The sequence below is a fragment of the Physeter macrocephalus genome, chromosome 1 (genome assembly GCF_002837175.3).
Source record: "Physeter macrocephalus isolate SW-GA chromosome 1, ASM283717v5, whole genome shotgun sequence".
Lineage (NCBI taxonomy): Eukaryota > Metazoa > Chordata > Mammalia > Artiodactyla > Physeteridae > Physeter > Physeter macrocephalus.
In genome coordinates, this window is record NC_041214.2 from 42593762 (window position 1) to 42618183 (window position 24422).

The window sequence follows — 24422 nt, forward strand, 5'->3', positions numbered from 1 at the left end:
AAGTTGGATTTACTTTGGGAATATGGCCATCTTTTTATTTTTTTGGTTGATTAATTTATGCCATATTTATTTATTTATTTTTGAATTTTATTTTCTTTTTTTATAGAGCAGGTTCTTATTAGTTATCCATTTTATACATATTAGTGTATATATGTCAGTCCCAGTCTCCCAATTCATTACACCATCATGACCCCCTGCACCACTTTCCCCCCTTGTTGTCCATACGTTTGTTCTCTGCATCTGTGTTTCTATTTCTGCCCTGCAAACCAGTTCATCTGTACCATTTTTCTAGGCTCCACATATATGCGTTAATATACGATATTTGTTTTTCTCTTTCTGACTTACTTCAGTCTGTATGACAGTCTCTAGATCTATCCACATCTCTACAAATGACCCAATTTCGTCCCTTTTTATGGCTGAGTAATATTCCATTGTATATATGTACCACATCTTTATCCATTCCTCTGTCAATGGGCGTTTAGGTTGCTTCCATGACCTGGCTATTGTAAATAGTGCTGCAATGAACATTGGGGCGCATGTGTCTTTTTTTTAAAAAAAATATGTTTATTGGAGTACAATTGCTTTACAATGGTGTGTTGCTTTCTGCTTTATAACAGCTATACATATACATATATCCCCATATCTCTTCCCACTTGCATCTCCCTCCCTCCCACCCTCCCTATCCCACCCGTCTAGGTGGTCACAGAGCACTGAGCTGATCTCCCGGTGCTATGCAGCTGCTTCCCACTAGCTATCAGTTTCACGTTTGGTAGTGTATATATGTACATGCCACTCTCTCACTTTGTCCCAGCTTACCCTTTCCCCTCCCCGTGTCCTCAAGTCCATTCTCTAGTAGGTCTGCATCTTTATTCCCATCCTGCCCCTAGGTTCTTCATGACCTTTCTTGGTTTTTTTTGGATTCCATAAATATGTGTTAGCATACGGTATTTGTTTTTTTCTTTCTGACTTCACTCTGTATGACAGACTCTGGGTCCATCCACCTCACTACAAATAACTCAATTTCATTTCTTTTTATGGCTGAGTTATATTCCACTGTATACATGTGCCACATCTTCTTTATCCATTCATCTGCTGATAGACACGTAGGTTACTTCCTTGTCCTAGCTATTGTAAATAGTGCTGCAATGAACATTGTGGTACATGTCTCATTTTGAATTATGGTTTTCTCAGGGTATATGCCCAGTAGTGGCAGTGCTGGGTCATATGGTAGTTCTATTTTTAGTTTTTTAAGGAACCTCCATACTGTTCTCCTAGTGGCTGTATCAATTCACATTCTCACCAACAGTGCAAGAAGGTTCACTTTTCTCCACACCCTCTCCAGCATTTGTTGTTTGTAGATTTTCTGATGGTGCCCATTCTAACTGGTGTGAGGTGATACCTCATTGTAGTTTTGATTTGCATTTCTCTAATAATTAGTGGTGTTGAGCAGCTTTTCATGTTCTTCTTGGCCATCTGTATGGCCATCTTTTATATATGATCTCTATATTAAATTTCTACTTTGTTGCCAGGCTTTTGGAGTGTTTTCTGTTTGGGCTTAATCACTGTGTACGCTTTCCTTTCTGCCCCAATCTATTTTTATCCCCTTTCTTACCTTCCTCCTTGTGTTAGTTGAACTGTAACTCTTCCAAGAATACATGGTCTTCATCTTCTTTGCTGCCATGGTCTACTGGGTACTCTCTTCTATACACATATACAGTTGAAAATTAAAAATGGCCTCAGCTTTTATTTTGGCTGTTGGCTTTTAGACCATCCATATATTCTTTTTTAAAGATTTATCATTTATTTATTATTTATTTATTTTATTTATTCTTGGCTGCTTTGGGTCTCAGTTGCGGCATGCAGGATCTTTCATTGCGGCTCGCAGGCTCTTCATTGTGGCGCATGGGCTTCTCTCTAGCTGCGGCACACGGGTTCCAGAGCGCGTGAGCCCTGTAGTTTGCGGCACACGTGCTCTCTTGTTGAGGTGCGTGAGCTCAGTAGTTGTGGTGCGCGGGCTTCATTCCCCTGCGGTATGTGGGATCTTAGTTCCCTTACCAAGGATCGAACCCACCTACCCTGCATTGTAAGGTGGATTCTAGCCACTGCACCACCAGGGAAGTCCCATAGACCAGGGGTTCCTAACCCCCGGGCCGCGAACCGGTAACGGTCCATGACCTGTTAGGAACCGAGCCGCACAGCAGGAGGTGAGTGGTGGGCAAGCAAGTGAAGCTTCATCTGCTGCTCCCCGTCTTTCCCCATGGCTCGCATTACCTCCTGAACCCGTCTCCCCCAAACCGTGGAAAAATTGTCTTCCATGAAACTGGTCCTCGGAACCAAAATGGTTGGGGACCACTGCCATAGACCATCCATATATCCTTGTCTGTGTATGATTTTATCATCTGAAGTCAGTGCTCATCTGTCTAGTAAAATTCATTATATTGTATTATAATACTACTGATACTCATTTTCCCAGCAAACCAGTTTCTACCTTCACAGATAACTTTGATACCTTGTTCTTGATGCCGGTTGGTCAGTTTCTGCCATTTTTCTCCCTGAAGTTTGATCCAGATCCATCGAACTTAACCATTGAATTACTTGGCTCTAAAAACCTTTGCTTCCCCTACACATCACTTCCAAACAACCTCTACCTTGGATTTTATGATCACAAGCCCCTGATCAGCATCTGAGATGTTGAACAAGGCTCTTCCGCTCTCTAACAACCATATCCTTTCAATTTTAATAGGGCATCAAATCCACCACTTCCATGCAAGTTTTATGTAAGGGAGAATGTAGTCATGGAAAAAAAAAAATATTATATATATATATATATATATATATATATATATATATATATACATATATATGTGTGTGTGTGTGTGTGTGTGTGTGTGTGTGTATGTATGTATGTGGGTTTTTTTGTTTTTGTTTTTTTACTTCTTGGCAATTAAGAGGTCATTTTATTAGTATTTTATATTTAGTTGCTTCTTAATACTTAACCAAGCCATCAGTGCCTTTTCACTTATACATTAAGTTATTTCTTATTATTAAATACAAAAATACTTTGAACTTAAAGGTGTGTTCTCCCTACGCTTCCGCTCCCATATCATCTTTTAGAGATTCCATGAGATACTAGGTTAACAAATAGAGCTTTCATGGTTTTGCCACATGTTGGCAAAATTATTTCAAAAGAGTTATACAGTATCGCCAGCAGAGCATGAGTTTTTGCTACACTCTTTTATTTTCATTTTTTAATTTTGCTAAGTTAAGGGATAATACTTAACTATTTTTGCTGTGAGGATGATTTCATTGATTACTAGCAGTGTTGATTTTTTTTCTGTGTTACATGCCTTTTGTGGATTTTCTTACACATTTATCTTTGATGCTTTTGGAGTTATCTTAAGATTTATATGAGCTTTCTACATATTAAAAATTAATCTCATAACATCCATTATAGAAATTTTTCTAAATGGGTTTGTCCCTGTGTTTTGAGTGTATGATACATGTTTTACAAACCTGAAGTCTTTAATTTTTATATAATCAAACCTGATAGTCTTATAGGATTTTTGGTCAGTTCTAATAAAGTAATTCTTTCCTATCAAATTTGATAAAATAATAAGTTGAGGGTTGGGGTGATATTGGTTCCTTGGTTTTTCCTTTTTTGCCCTTCTGTTTAGTTCATGTAGAATCATTTTAGGTGTTTAAACTTTTTTTTATGAGTTGTTAACCTTTGGTAATGCTATTGATTTTGGATGTTCTTTCCCTTGCCCAGTGTATTGCAGTGTCTCCTCCTTGCTTACTGTTTATCAGGGTCTTACACATTATAGGCCTTTGGTATTTGCAGGTTTAACATTTACAGTTTCACCAACTCTCAGCTGACCCCAAGGTCTGTCATTCAGTAATTTGTAGTTTTGCTGAGACTGAAGTGTTAAACTTGCTTGTTGCCAAGCTTGCAAATAGGAACTGATGGTGGAAGCCTAAGGAGGGAGCCTATTAGACAGGCCAGCACCTGCATCTCAACGCAGCTTTGTTTTTCTTTACTTGTCGTCGCGTACACAGTAACTCTCGAAGTGATAAAAGCTGTTTCTTTGTGAAATATGGGCCCGAAAAGAAAACCAACTGCTAGTGCTGGTGATGGAAGTGAAGAGAAAATGAAGAGGTCTAAGAAAGTGATGGTTCTTAGCCAGAAAATAAACGTTTTGGATAAATTAAAGTGGTTTTGCAGAATCAGGTAAGTTGGTGGTTGGTTAATGTTGCTACAGTTTTTATGTAGTAGTTTATATTTTGAGTGCTAGAATTTATTTTTACAACTTTGTAAATGACTAGTAATGTACTTTTAGAAGCACTGAGGACTTGAAGATGTCAGCTGTACTTCACTGACTTTTATGGGGCAAGTTAAATATTTTGGTAGTATTTGAAAACTTGAGAACTTTGGGAAATCTTGATGGTCTTTGTGGTATATAATGTTTATACTGGGTTATCCTATTCCCATAATATTTCTGCCCTTCTGGCACTATAGCACTTTTAAGTAGTTCTAATGTGTTTTTGATTGTACCCTAAAACTCATTCCACTGTCTAATATTGGTCTTTTTTCTCCTCCCCCCCAATTATGCTCTTTTTATCATATCACGTTAACAGTATGGTGTTACCCCGGTAAAAAGATCTTGTTGGTACTTTGAGATTGTGTTTGTTACATAATGAGTAGAGAGAGGCCTTTTGAAATACCTATTTTTTCCCATTTGGGAACTGTATCTAGTCAAAATAGCCCCCAAATAGTTGTACATATCTTTCACGGACTTCAGCAAACTTTTTGGACATTTATATGAACTGAGATTTATTTTAGATATTGAATATGGACAAGAATAGCTAATTTCTCAAGGAACTTCCCAGTCTAGGAGAAGATAATGTAAACCAGTGATTATAAAGTGTGAAACATGTTCTTGCATAGGGAACTCTGGGAGCACAAAGGTAGGACCTGCTTAAAAGGGTGTGATGAAGGATGGCTTCTGAGAGGAGTTGAGTGAATTGATTGTTCTTGTTCTTTGTTAATTTGATAGGGATCCAGTCTCCTCCCAGCATAACACTGAAATCTGGTCACTGCCTGTGTATTGTAAGACTGTTCCTTTCATCTGTTAAAGCCAATTTAAAGAATTTACTATCTGCTTTATTTTAGCTGACGCCTTTGGATTTTCATTTCAGTCTTCTTGCCTCTTCCAAATAATGTCTTTCCAATAATTTATTACTTTAATTATTATAAGGATATCTGACGTGATATTACATAATCGTGATGGTGGACATTCTCTTCTGGTTTCTAGGTTTAGAGAGGTTGCCTAAGAGCTTTGTGCAAAATGCAGGTTTCAGGCTTAACAATGGAATGGACACTTGATACTTTTTTAAAAATTTTATTTATTTTATTTATTTATTATTTTTGGCTGTGTTGGGTCTTCGTTGCTGCACATGGGCTTTCTCTAGTTGCGGCGAGTGGGGGCTACTCTTCGTTGCGGTGCGCAGGCTTCTCATTGCGGTGGCTTCTCTTCCTGTGGAGCACAGGCTCTAGGCGGGCGGGCTTCAGTTGTTGTGGCTCGTGGGCTCCAGAGCGCAGGCTCAGTAGTTGTGGCGCATGGGCTTAGTTGCTCCACGGCATGTGGGATCTTCCCGGACCAGGGCTAGAACCCCGTGTATCAGCATTGGCAGGCGGATTCTTAACCATTGTGCCACCAGGGAAGCCCAACACTTGATAAATTTTAAGGAAGAATTCTGTGTGTATATTAGGAATATTGACTCAAATGCCCTTTTGTAATTTATTTAAATAATGCATGATTTTTCTTTTTTAGCCTACTGGTGTAATAGCTTTATATTTCTGAAAGAAGTGGTCATGGGCTGTTATTCTTTTAATATATTGGTTGGAATTTCTTTTCCTGTATCTTGTCACTTTCGTATGTGCCTTTATAAAAAAGAATTGGTAGCCTTTTGTGACATCTTTAACTGGTTTGAGAATCAGATTATATTTCCTTTAAGGCAAGATAATTAATAGTTCTTTCCCTAAGCCTAGAATTGACTTACGGAAGTGTGAATGAATCTTTTTGCTACCAGTGTACTTTGTGGTTATGGAACAGAGAAAACAAAGTTTGAATGCAAATTATAATCCAGTTTTTTTTCAAGTTGCATCAAACTATACTTGAGAAAGGGATTATATTTTGTGATCCATTCCTTACCTTTTATACCCTTTTGTTAAAAAAGGAGTTCTGTCTTAGGGCTTAATTTTAAGTGTTTAAAAATATTGATTCTGCATGAGAACTTTTCGTGACTGGGAAAAAGTGACATAGTACTTTCTTGGTATCCTTTATCATAAATACAGGATTTTTAAAAATGGATATTTTTGCTAATTTTGGAGGGTAAAAGAAGTTTGAATTGGAGTATATTTTAAATATGACTAGACAATTGTGAGAATTCACAGAACCCTTAATAGAATTAACTCAAAATAAAGAAATTTCCAATCATGATGGTTGCAAAATTGAGAAGATTATAGTTTGTGGATACCAAAGCCAGTACAGCAGTCAGTTGACCTAATAAAAATAGCACAGAAAATAAATGTTATGTCTAATATAAAAGAGATGTAAATCAAATTAGACTTGGTTTATTCAGCACATTGGTATTAACTAGTAAATCTCTTAAGATTGACATCACTCGTAAACTGCCACAATTTACAGGATTGGATCATAATTCTCTTTCATGGGAGGACAGAGTTTTTGAAAACTTTATAACTTAATTCTATGCCAGTTTCAGAGGAGTTGAATACACCTTGAGCTGAAAGAAAAAGGAAGGAGCTTACCAACTAATAGTGAGTGATAGAGCAGCAGGGTTTAACTACCAAAGTTAATGAAGGAAAGGAACTGTAAGGTGTGCTTACTGTTGGCCAGCATGCTGGGGAAAATGGCTGTGTGTAGGTCTTTGGTACAGCTAACAACATCTAAAAACTTACTCTAAGAGTTATATTTTAAAGTTCAATTCACTTGATTATAATGTACCTCTTATAAATCAATTTCTTATTTTCAGAAGTATCCATGTGGTGTCTTTCCTGATGTTTATTCTTAGAGCCAAGAGAATCATACTAATAATAGACATTTTACTTCATATTGTTCTCAGGAAGCAATTGAGAAAATAAATGATACAGTAATTCTTTGCAAGATTTGACAGCAATCTCTTAATTTTAAAAGGAGGAATATCATTATAAAATGCTACTTTCTTATTAAGATTAAAATCTCAGAAAAGAACAGGTGGAAAAAATACAAATCACAAAATCCATAAGGCAAGGAATGAAAGCTAGGAGTTAATATTGAATCTCTATTAAACAAATTAAGTGTAGGTTGAGGTAATAACGATTACAAAAATTATTGTCGATGTTTTGATGGAATAATATAAAAAATATATTGATTTAGTGGTAATGGACTGGGACTAAATTCCCAGATTATGCCAGTTAACCCAGGAGAATGGAACAAGAGGTATGCTGTTGTCAGTATAGATGGTAGTTATAGGTATGCTGATCCACCTTCCCCCCATTTTTTCAAGAATATCAGTATATATATTTCTTACATCATGTTACAATTTAAAGTTTTTAAATACACAATTTGTAAAACAATTTAAGAACTTTAAAAAACTTATTTAATATTACAACACACTTTTTAATAATGTAGGAACACTTTCAAGCTGTGATTTTACTATGAAGGTTTTATATGTAAGCATATATTTATCTAGCTTTGAAGTATAGATCTTACAGGTATTTAAAGCCACTATTAACTGTGGGTATGCAGTATATCAGGTTTCTAGGTATTTTCTGTAGTATTAAAATATTAGTAGGAAAATGATAAACTTATTGCAGACATTTTCTTCTTTCAGCTGCTTTTCTAACCCAAACGGTGTGTCTTGATGACACAACAGTAAAATTTGAAATATGGGACACAGCTGGTCAAGAACGATACCATAGCCTAGCACCAATGTACTACAGAGGAGCACAAGCAGCCATAGTTGTATATGATGTCACAAACGAGGTAAGTAGAAATGCATTCTACAAAGAAACTTGTTTGAATATCTGTTTTTGGTATTCAGAATATCAATTATAGAAAAGATTTTTTCTTAATCTTTTTTTGTTAGCCAAGCATGACATTTCTGCCAAAGCTTTTATGAAATAGAGAAGCTGATGTTAAAAAATAAGATGCAATTGTCTCAGCTACTACAGTAGTGCTAAGAATTGCTTTCCAGGAGTCACACTGGACAGTCTTTAAAGCCTCGCCTCACAGACACGCTCCCTAGCCATTCTTTGAGCCTGTGCCGAATAGCTGTTTCTTTGTTTCCCAGGAGTCCTTTGCCAGAGCCAAAAACTGGGTTAAAGAGCTTCAGAGGCAGGCCAGCCCTAACATTGTTATAGCTTTGTCAGGAAACAAGGCTGACCTCGCAAATAAAAGAGCTGTCGATTTCCAGGTATGTTGAATTTAACTTTCACTTGGAGGCACATATTTTTCTTCTGTACCCACACTTGAATTACAGTTACAATTTTAAAACGATGCAAATGATAGAAAATTTTTAGACATGTGTACTATGTAATAAAATCTCATGATAAACCTGAATTTTTAAATATCTTTATTTAATTGTAATATATAAGTTGATTCAAAGATTTTGTTGACCTAAACAATTACAAAAGAAGTAATTGTTCACAAACAGTGTGGAAATATATAAAGCAAAAGGTGATTGCCTCCTACCCTAATCCCTCCAACCCCACGTATACTTTAGTATCATTCCTAACTTTTTTTTATCTACCTATATATATCACCACACATATACGTACCCACATACACACATACGTATATGTGGTGGTTCTTAAAAGGGCCTTCAAAAATAAAAGCTTAGGACTTCCCTGGTGGCGCAGTGGTTGAAAGTCCGCCTGCCGATGCAGGGGACACGGGTTCGTGCCCCGGTCCGGGAAGATCCTACGTGCCGCGGAGCGGCTGGGCCCGTGAGCCATGGCCGCTGAACCTGCGCGTCCGGAGCCTGTGCTCCGCAACGGGAGAAGCCATAGCAGTGAGAGGCCCGCATACTGCAAAAAAAATAAATAAATAAAATAAAATAAAAGCTTAAAAAAATCCAGTGTGTATGTTATCTAATATAGCTAATTAAGAGTGTTCCCAGGGGCTTCCCTGGTGGCGCAGTGGTTGAGAATCCGCCTGCCGATGCAGGGCACACGGGTTCGTGCCCCGGTCCGGGAAGATCCCACATGCCGCGGAGCGGCTGCGCCCCTGAGCCATGGCCGATGAGCCTGTGCGTCCGGAGCCTGTGCTCTGCAACGGGAGAGGCCACAACAGTGAGAGGCCCGCGTACCGCAAAAAAGAAAAGAAAAGAAAAGAAAAGAAAAAAGAGTGTTCCCAGCTGCAAAATAAAGGACAATCATTTAAAATAAAGCAATGTCTCTAGTTAGACATTTTAAAACTTCCCCTCCTCTTGCTCTTCAGCTTCTCTACCAGAGAAGTTTGGTTGTGGCCATTATATGTATAATATCAGTGATGTGTTAATGTTCTTTTTTGATGATGGAGTACACATACTGGGACAAAGGGCACTAATATTTCTTGCACCATTAGGTAGTAAACTGAGCATCTGCACATGTGGTTTCATTTAATTCTGGTGACAACCATGTGAGGTATAGTATCTATTACTCTTTCTAAGATAGTTACCTCCTCAGCATGGAGAGACAGATAGCACACTTACATTATAGTCACAAGTGGCCCTGTCACATAACATTTCAAAGGAACCTCATTTTTTTCTTTATCAAATTGGAATGATAATTGGTTGTTCTTCACAACAGCTGTGAGGATCAAAGGCAGTAATACACGTAAATTGTAAAGCATGACAACGTAAAGTAGTAACAGAATTTTCAAAGGAATGATTCATGACATACTCAAAATTAAAATGTTGCTTGTAGAAGTCATTCAGAATTAAATACAAGGGTACCATTTAGTGGTTGAAGCCAGTGTTAAACATTTGGTTTCCCTTTACCTTCCTTGTAAATAACAAGCATAGGTAAAATTGCCATAAAGGTCAAAGAGAGTTTTTATATTTAGGATTGTCGTCCCTCTCTCCGAAACTTGTCATCTGAAAGTAGATTTAATGTGAGACCAGATAAAGTAGGATGGGATAGTGCAAGAAGTTAAGGCAAAAGGGAAATTATAAACTATGCAGTACTCTTACCTTTGTTTTACTTTTAACTATAAATAATTGCTTATTATACAGTTGTTGGTTGTAATTGATCAAGTTGGAGTAGTAATAAGGAAGCCTCTTTTTTTCTATAACAAAAATAAGGCAGGTATAGTAATAGTGTGTGCAAAGGATATATCTCAATTTTTGTTCTGTAAACAGGAAGCACAGTCCTATGCAGATGACAACAGTTTATTATTTATGGAGACATCAGCTAAAACATCAATGAATGTAAATGAAATATTCATGGCAATAGGTAAGATTAACTTTTTTGCAAACAGTAAAAATATAGGTAGAACAAGTTACACTGGGGGCATATTTGGTTTGACTGTCTTTTTTTTAATTCTTGGAATTTTGTTTTGTTTTTAATGATTATACTACTATCCTAGATTTCTTCCAGAAGCATTACTTTGTTAGGCATATTGTTAAATTTGAAAAATTATTACCCATTAGGCAGTGCTTTCAGTTTAGTTAAGTTTCTTCTAGGTGAGTTGAAAGCCTGAACTTGGAACTGATAGTTCAAGCAGATAGATTTTCTAAAGATTTCACTGAAAATTTTGGATAAATACATGTTTTTCTATTAGATTATAGTTTTTATATAAAAGGAGGATAAACTCAGTAATGTTTTTCAGTGCAACATATAGACATGATGAGGTTTGTTTCTTACTGATCAATAACTATTTTCATCTCCTTTGCTCTGAACACTATTTTTGTTTTTCAAGTTCTTTTTAAATCATTGATTACTGACAACTATAACAGACAAGTACATTGTACATACAGATTTAACCAATTGTTTTAACGCAAATATTGTAATGGAGAAAGTTTCAAAGCACTGAGGCACAGAGAGAACAAGGGAAAGCAAAACAATATCCAGGCTTTCTATTGCCTCGATGGTCATTTGATCCTACACTGTGCTCTTACCTTTCCTCTAAGTACTTTTAACTAATAATGATTGCTTTTGCACAGTCGTTGATTATAGGTAATGAAGTTGAAGCCTCCTTTTTTCTATAACAACAATTAAAATATTTTTATTGACCCTAGCCGCCTCCTAGTAGTTTTCAGGTGCAGATCCCATGGGACGGGTTTACTGTGGTGGCTCTCACAGTCTGCTGCGTCCACAATGTCTTTGTGCGAAGCGCTCATCTCATCCCGCAACATCTTTTATTATACAGCAGTGAATATTAACTGGGGTGTCCACATCCTTGGTCCCAAATAAGTATTCTTTTATACTGAAGTCATACAGATTAACCAGTTAACAGCTGATTCAGAGGCTAAAGAAAACCCAATAAGAGCTGCAGGTACTGTCATATTATCTTTCACTAGGTGAGAGAGTTTAGTGGTGGCTTCATTTAGGGAAAAACTTGCCTGTGTACTGTGTAAAATATTTTCCTGAGAAACTCAGGCTTGCATTTTATTAGGGAAATACTAGCATAGTTGTGAAGGATTATGAGACAATATATAGTTGGTTTTTTTTTTTTTTTTTTTTAATAAATGGGACAGATGACACCCACAACCACATCTGAAAAGTTAGGAAACAGGGAGATAATAGGGCCCTCAAATCAGGCTGAACTTTTAAACCTTTTTGATTCTATTAAGACTTCACCAGATGGGCTTTATTTAATTTGTACCTTTTATTTAGACTTGCTAATAAGGTTATTTCTTTTAGTCAGAAAGTAGCCTACTTATTAGAGCTTTCATTTACTTTTCTAAAATTAGAATGTTTCTTTCCTTGAAAGAAACTCCACAAGTGTAAATTGAATAGTAACCTCTCCATTAGTAACTTAAATAAATCACACGGTGAACTCATATTTGTACTTTTGATGGGTTCCCAAGTAGAGTACACTTGTTTAGTGGGAGAGTCTACAATAAATTTATCATCTGCTTTTAATTTGATAAGGTCTTCAGTGGCTTTTTTTCATTGCACATCTTCCTTAACTTGATTCAAGATTTTTAGCTTCTCACAGTCCTAATCAATTCAGGGTCAGATTGGTAAGCTGCAGTTATCTATATACAAAGCAGACAGTACCAGCTTCGCTTTGGGTAGCACTCACTAAGATAGGAGACAGGAGACTACTTCTTTTGAGACCTCCTGAAGATATGTTGTAGTTCATCTTCACACAATAAAAATTAACCAATACAAGTTAAAGGTTCCTCATTCCAGTTTATTTCTTTCAGCCTCCTAATTTCACTCAGATCTAATTACAAAAAGCCTTTGCAGAAGTATGCCAAAGGGAGAAATGATCACTTAGTCCAAAACCTAATTTGGTATTAATTATAATAAAGTTTGTAGTTAGCCTCTTTGTCCTGGTGGGGCTTTGTTTGTAAATACATTGACTGGAAATTTACCATTTTATTACCGTTTACATTACCATCCCTAGAGACATTCCTAGAGAAGTGGCCCAAGGGAACGCTTTTCTTCCCAAACCTCAGTGCTCCTGGCTCCCAGATCCATTGCCCAGCCCAGCATCTAGGATTCTAAAGATGATTAATGCTATCGTGGAATATTACAACAAAGAAACTGTAAAAGATCCAGAACACAACTAGGCATTTAGATTTTGAAGTAGATCTTGTTCAGCTTTTGTGTAACCTCACGGCTAAGGTAAAGCTAGAGTCTTACCTTAGTGATGTATCCCCAAGGCTGATAGAAACCAGTGTGTCTAGCCACCCTTACAGTCGGTGCTCTTAGAGATATTTAATGTTTAATGAATCCCAACACATCAAGGATCTTTGGGATCCAAGCAAACTACATCTAGCTGGTACGTTTTCTCATCAGTGGGAGCCATACTCCAGAGAACAGCTGTTAAGCTCCATAGAACTTAGCAGAGCTAAAGCCATAACTGCCAGTTGTGGGGCTTTCTCCAAATGTGTGGCAAGCCATGCTTATCTGGCTCAAGATTGGAAAATGTTTTTTTGAGATAGTGCCTTCAGGATCAAGTCCATGTATATCAGGCAGAGCTACTGATGAATCAGATTAGGATTCTTAATCAGCCACGAGAGGAAAACGATAGATGTTTGAAGGGCAAAGTCTATAAGTGAAGAAAATAGGTACAGTCTGTCGTGATGTGGGGTAATAATTTGCACAGAGTACAAGTTCTCCTGGGGTGATGGTATTTGTTCATATCCTGACTTGTTCCAGAAAGTTTGTGGCAGTCCAGAGAACATAGATGGGTTGGAGCTGAGCTTCTTTATTATAAACATAATGGCTGGCCATTATATTTAGGAACTTACTTAGATTTTCTTTAAAGTACAACTTTTCTGGTATTGTTAAGTGAATCTATATAAAGAATTAAATACAGCTATTCTAATTGTGTTTATTCTGATAATTTGTCTCTCAGCTAAAAAGTTGCCGAAGAATGAACCACAGAATCCAGGAGCAAATTCTGCCAGAGGAAGAGGAGTAGACCTTACTGAACCCACGCAGCCAACCAGGAGTCAGTGCTGTAGTAACTAAACCTCCAGTTTAAACTAACTGGAATGTTCTTCTGCTTCCTAATTGTTAATAACAGTGGAATTGGATAACCAGCCCAGTATGACTTCCAAAAAGAAGAGACTTACGATAGTCAAGTTTCTAATACAGAATTATTTTAAGTGTTTTGAACTTAATTTTTAATAACATGCATGTGACCCTCTGACTTATGTTTCAGCAGTGAAAGGGGAAAATGAGAGCTGTGTGTACACTTATTTCCTTGGAATGTTAGCGGGACTCATTTCTCTTCACCAGGGATATAAACAGATGACTTTGAACCCACAGTTAACCAGCCAGTTCTGTGAAAAAGATTTGGAACTTACTCATTTGGGCTTTTCAAAAAACATTCTTTCTTTGGAAGGAGGTTCTAAAGATATTTATGCTTAGCTACGATATTCAGGCCACCTGTAATTTCTCTTAGTATCCTTATTTAAAGTACACATTCCACATTTTAACAAATTAGCCACAAGGAAACAGTCCCACATCTTCAGGGGGAAAAATGAACATCAGTGGCATCTAAATTATAGCTAGTCCTGTTATTTTTTAAATGGGGTAAAAAAAAAAAATCATAGGTAACCCTGTCTTATTAGGAATATGAAAACTGATAAAATGCATCTTAAAGAATAGTGTTCCCTTCAAACATGTAAATTCTTCAACAAAAATGAAACAAACCAGGTGTCTGTGATTTCTGTTTAATCACTGCTGGCCATTACATAGCTTTTGTTGTTTGGGAGTAGGGAGGGGGGCTTTTGTGCCCTTTGGACATAGAAATAGTCAATGCACTAACAATTATGTACATTCAAGATTATTTCAAATTCGATCTTCAGCTGTACTGTAAATAGGGTACTGCATTGTAGTCTCCATATATGTTTATTACTTTACTGTAATATTTAAGAGTTGCTTAAAAGTATACAAAATGTACAGTTACTAAAACAGCTAATTTTTTCCTTCTCTCCCCCTTTGAAAGGAAGGGGCTTGAATTGTTCCTACCTGGCTAGAACCATAATAAACAATGTACCAGTAATTTGTAACATAAGTATTGGATATGTTAGTAACAATCTTGCAGCCTTGTTTTCCAAAGTTCATTTTATTTTGATCAGTTCAGTATATTGCACTAATTGTTTTAGGTATTTTCATTATATGAAATCTGCCATGTGTCAGAGATGATTTAATCTATTTAAATGTTGAACTGCTAGCAGAACTTGTACATTTACAGTAATTCAAAATTAGTAAGGAAAACAGTTCACCAGTGTTTAGTTTTATATTGAGGTGCTCAGGTTGGAATAAAGTGGTATAAAAAGCAGGTACTGGTTTTTCTCTTTTTTGGCATGAAACAGTGAACATATATAAATGGTACTGTATAACCCACAATCTGCTTTTATATTTCCTTTACTACGTTCTTAAAAATGATTTGTGTGGTGTTGATGTTATCCTAGCATCTGGTTCACTGAAGAATTGTCTTCATGTTTTTGCTCTCTGGAGATACTTGCTTCCATCGAAAAGTGTGACCATGACTGTAATGTTGTCTCTGGAGCCAGCCGCCAAAGCAGCACTTACAAGTTCGTGGCTGATATACTCAGCAGCACCTCCATAGAAACTCTTAGTGCATGATCCTTTCTCTTTTTCACTTGAGTCTTTTGGCACACCATCTACACTGGTTAGTCCATCAGTTTCTTTCTCACTGCAAGGATCACGCTTAGTCATTTTTGGTGGAAATGTTCCTATATTTTTTAGGTTACGAATAGAATGTTTTGAATCTGACAAATTTTCTTTTGAATTTATAGTTGACACACGTTCTTCAGATTTGCACTGAAACACTATGTGGATGTTAGTTTCTGGTTTAGATGTGTTTCGTTCATCGATTGGGAAAAGCAGCGACCCTTTGGATGGTGACAATTTGTTTCCTGTGATAGAACACTGTGCTTCTTTATATACTTGAAAAGCTGTCATTGTCAGTGCAGTGACTTCCTTTGTATCCAGAACTTCCCAGAGTCCATTAGTAGCTAAGATAAGGAATTGACATAAGTCATCTATAGGCACGGAAATAGTTTGAGGTGCTGGAATAATGAATTTTTTCAGTTTGAGATTTCCATGAAATCCAAGTCCTCGTGTGGTTTTTATTTGCCCTTGTAGGAGCCCGTATGGTTCATGTGAACTAATTATTGCTCCATTTTGAAGTACTCTTCTTCTTTCATCTGTGTTTCGTGTAGTGTGTTCTTTGGTTAGGCAGAAGCCTTTCCCATTTCTGCATAAGACTGCTTGCACATTACCTAAAAGATTATTTTTAAAAATTGATCCTTGAGATTTATAACCATTTATATCAAAGCATGCTGTTAACTTCATAAATAGAAATCAGGCCGCTTAAAAATATTTTTTAAATATATGTAGTATTGATATCATTATTAGAAGATTTACAGTAATTCAAATTTCAAACGGGCTAATTTATTCCATTTTTAAGCAATTTAGTGTTTATAATACTGAATTTAGTATTAAAATAACTGAAACTACAGATAATGAAAAATAAGTAATTTTTTTATGAAGCAGCTTGAGTTACATATTTGTAGAATCAAGAATTGAACTTTTTTATAACCATATATTCCATAGAGCAGACATTTTAAAAATGTTTTAATAAATGCCTTTTCAGTTAAAAATACAAACTTTGATTTTTTTGTAAGAGTGCAGTTTGGTAAATTTTTCACTGGTTGAAGTTAAAACCTGAATATATTATAGGTATGGGTGATTAAAAAATTAGAAAGCCACTGTTAATGTCCATCTTATTAGGTTTGTTATGTGTGTTAAAAAGAAATTAAGTCAGCCCCGTGAAGAAAAATACATGTTACTAATGTATTAAATGGATAATAGCTAACCAACATTAAATCCTTTGATTGAAAACTGAGGTATTAAAAATCTGATTGTAGTTTGTTCATGGTTCAGATGAACCTGTGATGTGTGCTTTATTAAAATCTTAAGAAAATCTGAACATAATGCTCTGAACAGATTGAAGGATGGTTGTATTACCAAAATTTTCTTTGGTATACAAAAAAAGACTCAGAATCCTTTAGTTTGTTAGGAAAAATTGACTTTCCCAAGTTTTTAGGAACATAATTGTATATTTATAATACCTATGAGAGTTAATATTGCTGGAATCGTAGGCAAAATTGACGTTAGAATATTCTGATTTCAAACATGGCACTGTACCTGAATCAGAATTTTGTTGTTGCAGGCCTTCATTTCTAATCCCCTAACGTTTTAGGTAAAGGGATTTAGGTTTCAGAAGGTAACGTTCACACACCTAATATGTTGGACAGAGCCTGAGCTGGTGAAGCATTAGTGTCAGGCATAGAGTGAGCCTATTGGCTCATTTACATAATGGTAATTGTTAATATCTGAGCTATTGGATGGGACCAAAAGATGATTGTGTGGAAAATATTTTGGAAACCTGATAGCTGTATAAATGATAGTCCTCAAAGCTGAATGACCTCTTTTATTTGTGGTTTGGTTATTAATATTTTCTATTAACTTTTTTGCTGGTCATTCTGTTTACACTGCAGAAGAGAAATCAGTAAAATAATTCTTGACTTCTGCTGAGTTTTAAATTATTATTGTACCAGCAAAGCAGCATGGGTTGGTATTGAACATGCCAACTGGGTAGACTGAATTGTTCTCTTAGGAGAACATATGGTTCAGTTCCTCTTTTAAATTAGAATATTTGTTTGTGTACCTACACATATAAATAGTGCGACCATAGCTCTGGAAACACAGGCTCAAAATAGTCAATCCACTGACTTCTAAGTGTTTTATTTGCATGTGGCAAGCCAAAGCTCACTCAGCAAAAAGAAAAAGCATTGTGTTTCTTCTGTGTGATTTGAAAAGCATTTAATATGATTATGTAGTTACAGTGGAAGGGTAATACATTGGTATTTTGATTTTAGTTGCCTCTGCAGAGAGCTTGGTAAACATATGTACTACTCTTTGCCTTTTTTTTTTTATTGCTGTGCTACAGAGTAGGAAATGCCATTTTCATTGATTTATTATTGTGAACATCCTTTAAGCTCAGCACAATAAAATTTTCTAGAAAATGAGGACAGTAAGTAATGGCTGCAGGTTTTGCCCTGCCATTGACTTGCTATCTGACTTTGAGTTATTTAATTACTTGGACAGTTTATTCATCCTGATAAATGGTGCCTTCTGACTAACTCATATCCTTAACCTGTGTGAATTTGCATGAAGGAAGAAGAAAGTGAAGGAGAAGTACCCAGTGTTTCTCAACTATTCGTGCATAGCTCAGGAAATAGAGGATAATAAGAGGCCCTGGAAGAGTATCAATGGAATAGACATGGTGAAAAAGTGGATATGCAGAGTTAATAGTTCTATTTCCTGAACCTCGGGTTGCATGTGCTGTCAGCTGCAATCGGGGTTGTTGAAAGTGGTTGTCTACATTAAGCTGAAAGCTAGAATAGAATAATGAACAAAGAGCTTCAAGGAAGATGGGAAATTGGAGGGAGATTTAAAAATAACACTATATCCATGTGTCTTGGAGAACTGAAGGAAGAGAGAGGAGAGCAAGACATGACAGTTTGAGAGATAGATTGGCTTTAAAGAAGGGTTCCTGTAATATCTGTTTGGAGGAAATGAGAATAAGTGAACTGTGATGAAGAAGACCTTTACACAGAAACAATCTGAGCATAAATAAGTATTCAAATTCCTAGACATAAAGTTAGCAGCTTTCAGTAGTTGGAGAGATGGTGCTGTTCAGAACAATGTTATCGAACAAAAGTGGAACCTGAAACTAACAACATGGTAAATCAACTGTACTCCAATTAAAAAAAAAAAGTGTTACTGGAAGAGCAACATGTTTAAGGACATTAATGGGAACTAAAATGAACTGCTTTGAGATAGTTAAGCCTTTTTAAGATGACAAGTATGGGAGCTTCCCTGGTGGCGCAGTGGTTAAGAATCCACCTGCCAATGGAGGGGACACGGGTTCAAGCCCTGCGCCAGGAAGATCCCACATGCTGTGGAGCAACTAAGCCTGTGCATCACAACTACTGAGCCTGCTCTAGAGCCCACGAGCCACACTACTGAAGCCCACGTGCCTGGAGCCCGTGCTCCACAACAAGAGAAGCCACCACAATGAGAAGCCCGTGCACCGCAACGAGTAGCCCCCACTCGCCGCAACTAGAGAAAGCCCATGCGCAGCAACAAAGACCCAACTCAGCAATAAAATAAATAAATAATAAAATAGATGACACATATAGTCAGGCAAAGTGTTCCTTATGCAGAAGGCAATGACATAACTGCCGTCTGCAATTGCTGGGTTGTCTCTAGTTTGTGAAAAGGAGGAGTGTCCCTGTCAACTTCAGAATGACCTCTAGAATCCCAAACGGAATTCTAGATCTGAATGGGCAAGATCTTTTTTTTTCTTTTTTTTTTTTTTAGATGAGGCCGTGAGGTCATTTACTGTTGAAAATAACGGAACTTTTAGCAAAGGACTGGAGGTAAGAGTAAGAGAAATGTTATATGGTAGTGAGAAAAGGAAACATCCCTAGGATGCATGAGTGCCCTGGATAAAAAGATGGCTTGGCTTAGAAGCAGCAGCATGGGGAAGAGGAAAGACTTGGGAGCTTGATACTTGGGACTTCAATCCCAGTTTTGTCTGTGTGACTTTCATTAAGTCACTTTATTTCCGTGAGTAACAATTTACCACCTGCAATATTTTTTGTCGAGTTTATATTTAAGAAGGTAATTTAATAAGTAGACACTTGACAAAGGTTATTTTCCTTTGTGTTCCATGAAGGGGGAAGGCAGGTGAAGAGAGTCTATCCAAGAGATTGAGATGAAACTATGAATGTTTCATTTCAGACCCATTTAAAAAAACATATAAGAAAATCCTTACAAAGAGTTATAGGCTTAATAAGGGAGTAGGGAGCAGGAACTTAGAACTTGGGAAATGAGGAAACAGTTATTGGAGAAAGAAAAAGGAGCAGTTGAAAAGCAGCATAAACAAACTAAGGAAATTTAAACCCTAGTGAAGTATCCATAAAATGGAAGCATAGTAGAAATACCTGTAGATGAGGTTAGGAACAACTTATATCCAGTTTTTTCAGGATTCTAATTTTGGCAAAAGAGGCTGAAATTGTATGCATGGGTGCCATGTTTTGACTCTTCCTACTGGTGATTAGCATGAGACCCTTATTGATGTGGAGCTAGTTTTCACTGTATGTTCAAAAGATTCTTTTGATTTTTTGTAAGACGTGTGAGCATGAAACTCAAGTTCACCATTTTCCAACTGGAGCCTAACAGTACTTCACACATCAGTCTCAACTATCTGTCAAATATTTGTTGATTATATTCTTAGAATCCAGTTTGTATATATGTGAGTCCACATATATACAAACCAACATACCCCAAAAAAGGGAGATGGGGAAGGAAAAGTCTATAAAAGTTCTGTTATTTAAGAATATGTATATGTGTATATGTATATATATATATATATATATTTTTTTTTTTTTTTTTTTTTTTTTTTTCTCTGCTTAAGGTGATTCTGGAGTTGAATTAGGTTTTAGGGGAAAAAGATGGGGCTGGAAATAATTTTAAAAGCAGCTTATTTAACCACTAAGGACAATCACATCTAGATAGGAAAATCACAACAAATTAAAAGATCTGCAAACACAGCATCAGTTGTGAATGAGGAAGGTGAAGACACATAAGAATGGACACCTTAGAAACAGGAAGCTGCTGGTGTTCATTTGAAGTAATGAGACTTTAAAGGACCTGGGTTCTGGCTCACTAATGATATAACCATATATAATAAGGCTTTGGTGAGCCTCAAGCTTCTATTAAAATGGGATTATTCTTACCTCACAGGTTGTGAGGATTGGATAAAGGAGTCATTGGTAACCTTGAGAAGAAGAGAGAAGAAAGGGGGCTTGAGGAACAAATAAAGAATTGTGAGTAATAGGGAAGTAGTGGGTAAAGTCATGCTAGGCCTCTGGATCTAGAGTGAGCTCACAGGACAGAGAACAAGGACACTAGGAAAAGACGGTAGTTTCTGGGGCCTCATTAAAAGAAAGTATTAACAAATATGTATAATCTAGACATAAAGATGCTGGAATAGCAGATACACTAAAACACTCAAGTATTACAAAGGAGCAGTAAGGTGCCAGTGTGGGTCTTGGATTGATTCCCACTGAGAATAGGAAAATATCCTGGATAATTTATATACTTTTAAGTCATATACATTGATGAGCTAGTAAGAAAGTAAAGAATTCTCCCGTCAAAAGAATAATGGCTGAATCCCAGAGTATGCCAAGAGCAAAAGCCAGTTTTTATCTGAGAGCATTTATTGAGCTGAATAAATGAGCTTAGACTTTTCACAGGGTTATGGAACAGGAAACAAAATCTAGGGCTTGTTCAAGGTGGGGAGAACTAGTGGTTCTCCCCAACAAAGCTAGGAGCCCAAAGAACCACGCCCTCACTGAAACACTGAACCAAAAATAAATATATGCCTCTCACCCACCACGCAGACTGCCAGAATAATGGACTATTTCAAACTGATGCTGAACAGTGGAGGAAAGGAACATGGCCTTGCAAACACCTTGATTTTGCTCAACTAGCGTCCAGAACTGTGAGAATGGATTTTCGTTGTTTTAAGCTGCCAAGTTTCGGCTAATTTGTTATGGCAGTCCTAAGAAACTAAAACAGCAAGCATGCAAATAAGTAGGGAAATACTACCCATAATAAAATGAAAAATCAATTGAAACCAACCCAGAACTGACGCAGATGTTGGAATTAGTAGGCAAGAACTCTCAATGTTACAAGTACATTGCCTGTGTTCAAAAAGTTAAATACAGACATGGAAGATAATTTTAAAAATCAAACTTCTGAAGATGAAAAATACAAAATTTTAAATGAACAGTACACTGGATGTGATTAACAGCAGATTCAATATTGCAGAAGAAAAGATTAGATATTGCAGAATAAGGATCTCTGAAAATCTACTCCTCGGTAAAAGGAATGAGAGCACTGGCAAAAATTGTTAAAGTCAACTTTTCTAAAATGCTGGAAAAACCAAAGGTTTGCAAAAATCTGAGAAACATTGAAGAGAAACAAAGTAGGTAAAACCAAGCGGTCATGGCCTTGTAACTTGGCCTACTTCCAACCACTTCTCTTCAGCTCTGCAGTAGCCTTGAAAACCAAACATTTTATAGTGATGCTAGCTCTGCAATCAACAGTCTAGCAGCCTCTGCAGGAGAAAGGATGGCTTTGGACCTCCCTAAAAATATCTATCCCCGGAGAATTTTCATTATGTGAACTATCTTGCAATTACCTGAAGAAAGCTCCATTCTCAAATCTTGTCATCATTTGACTTGACTCAGAGCTTACTCTATGCAAATAACTCATCTTCAGTGTGTTTGCCAAAAACAATCAGCAGCAATCACACTTGCCTGAGGCAGTGAAAGCATCTGGGGATGACAAGAGGCTGACCCCCCAAAAAGTATAAGAAAGAGCTGAGGAATGAGAACCTATAGAGGGTTTTGAAAAGCTCAAACATACTCCTGGGAAAACAGAAAAGCATGCACATGTGCAGGCTGTATACATGCCCAGGACCTGAACAAGCCTTAATTTCTCACCTATGGCTAATCTTGATGATTGACCCAAGTAGGAAGTAAAAGCATAGGCAGAATTGTAAACTGCCTGCCATTTTTTACAAGACAAGCCTCAAAAAAGAGCCTCAGGAAAGACTGGAAGACATACATATTAGTAGTAGGTATTTAAGGAAATCTCCATCTAGTCCTTAGCTGAACACTAAGATAACCAACCAAGCAGAGACTTTGTGTCTGCACATGACAGAATATAGACTCTACAGAATTAGTTCATAAAAGTCAAAAACAGTAGCAACAACAAACCCTGGAGAGGGAGGGCATCTATATTATTTTAAATGTCCAGTTTTCAATAAAAAAAGAGTAATGAGAGAGTAATGAAACATAGTAATGAAAGCATAGCCCATATACAGGAAAGAAAGTAAGTCAATAGAAGCTGTCCATGAGGAAGTCTAGGCATTAGAATTAACTGGACGAAAAATGTTTTAAAATTTATCAATATGTTTAAAGGAAAATGGGGCTAAAAATTAAAGGAAAGCATGAGAACAATGATCCACCAACCTAGAGACTATCAATAAAGAGATGGAAATTATAACAAAGAAGCAAATCGAAATTCTGGAGTTGAAAAGTACCATGTCTTAAATGAAAAATTCACTAGAATGAGCTCTGCATCAGGTTTGATCTGGCTGAAGAATCAGCAAACTTGATTGATAAATTGAGATTATCCAGTCTGAAGAATAGGAAAAAAAAAAGAATGAAGTAAAGTGAACAGTGTAACAGAGAATTGTGGTCACCACCAAGTATACCAACATATGCATAATGGAAGGAGAAGACAGAAGTGGTAAAAAAAGAATATTTGAAGAACCAATAGCCAAAAACTTCCCAAACTGGAATAAAAACATACAGGAAGCTCAACAGACTCCAAAGAATAAATTAGAGGTCAGAACTTAAACACATCATAGTCAAACTGTCAAACGAAGAGAAAGAAAGAATAATGAATGTAGAATGAGAAAAGTGGTTCATTACATATAGCCAAGGGATACTCAATAAGATCAACAATTATGTCTCATCAGAAACCATGGAGGCTAGATGGCAATGGGATGACATATTCAAAATGCAAAACTCTCCTTTTAAAAATGAAGAAATTAACACATTCCCAGTTAAAAAAGACTGAGAGAATTCATCATTAGCTGACTTTCTATACAAGAAATACTAAAGGGAGTCTTTCAGGCAAAAATGAAAACACTAGATTGTAACTCAAACCCACACAAAAAAAGAAAGGTAACTACAGTTGTCTTTCAGTATCTGGGGAGCACTGTTCTAGGACACACAACAAATTTGTGGATATTCCATTCGAATAGACAGCCCTCCATATCTGCAGTTCCACATTCACAGATTCAATCAACCATGGATTGTGTAATAGTGTGTTTACTATTGAAAATATTCTGCATATAAGTGGACCCACACAGTTCAAACTCATGTTGTTCAGGAGTCAACTGTATATAGGTAAATATAAAACAGTAAAAAATGTATTTTATTTTTAACACTTTTATTTTCCTGTCTTATTTAGAAGAAAGCTGCATAAAACAATAATATAAAACTTTATAGGCTTGTAATGTGTAAAGATAATTGTATAAAGTAAAAAGAAGGCTGCAGGAAATAGAGCTATATTGGAGCAAAGATGCCATATATATCTTTTGAAGTTAAGTTGGCATTAATACAAGCCAAACTGTTTTTAAGTTAAGATTTTATTATAATCCTCAGAATAGCCACTAAAAATATATTTTAAAAATATATATAGTAAAAGAAATACAGGAATTAAAATGATGTACTAGAAACTAATACAAAATAATACTTATCAAGAAAAAAAGGGAGAGGACACAAATCAGTAAAATTAGAATTGAAAAAGGAGAATTTACAACAGACACTGCAGAAATACAAAGCATCCTAAGAGACTACTACAAGCAACTGTATGCCAATAAAATGCACAACCTGGAAGAAATGGACAAATTCTTAGGTATAACTTCCCAAGACTGAACCAGGAAGAAATAGAAAACATGAACAGACCAATCACAAGTAATGAAATTGAAACTGTGATTAAAAACCTTCCAACA

At 36.4% G+C, this 24422-nt stretch overlaps 2 protein-coding genes across 3 annotated transcripts in view; one reads left to right on the forward strand and one right to left on the reverse strand.

Moving 5' to 3' along the window:
• Positions 1-14197, forward strand: part of RAB5A (RAB5A, member RAS oncogene family) — a 29988-nt gene extending 15791 nt beyond the window's left edge. The window contains exons 3-6 of one of the 2 annotated variants that reach the window (XM_024115186.3): positions 7894-8045; positions 8353-8475; positions 10402-10495; positions 13575-14197. In XM_024115186.3, the coding sequence (XP_023970954.1) occupies positions 7894-8045; positions 8353-8475; positions 10402-10495; positions 13575-13690 (485 nt within the window). In that variant the 3' untranslated portion in view covers positions 13691-14197. The remainder of the gene's footprint in view (positions 1-7893; positions 8046-8352; positions 8476-10401; positions 10496-13574) is intronic. The other variant, XM_028490224.2, reaches the window with a different exon arrangement.
• Positions 14198-14334: 137 nt separating this feature from the next.
• Positions 14335-24422, reverse strand: part of PP2D1 (protein phosphatase 2C like domain containing 1) — a 22030-nt gene continuing 11942 nt past the window's right edge. Inside the window, 1 exon segment of the mRNA XM_028492611.2 lies at positions 14335-15975. Within this exon segment, the coding sequence (XP_028348412.1) occupies positions 15167-15975 (809 nt within the window). The 3' untranslated portion in view covers positions 14335-15166.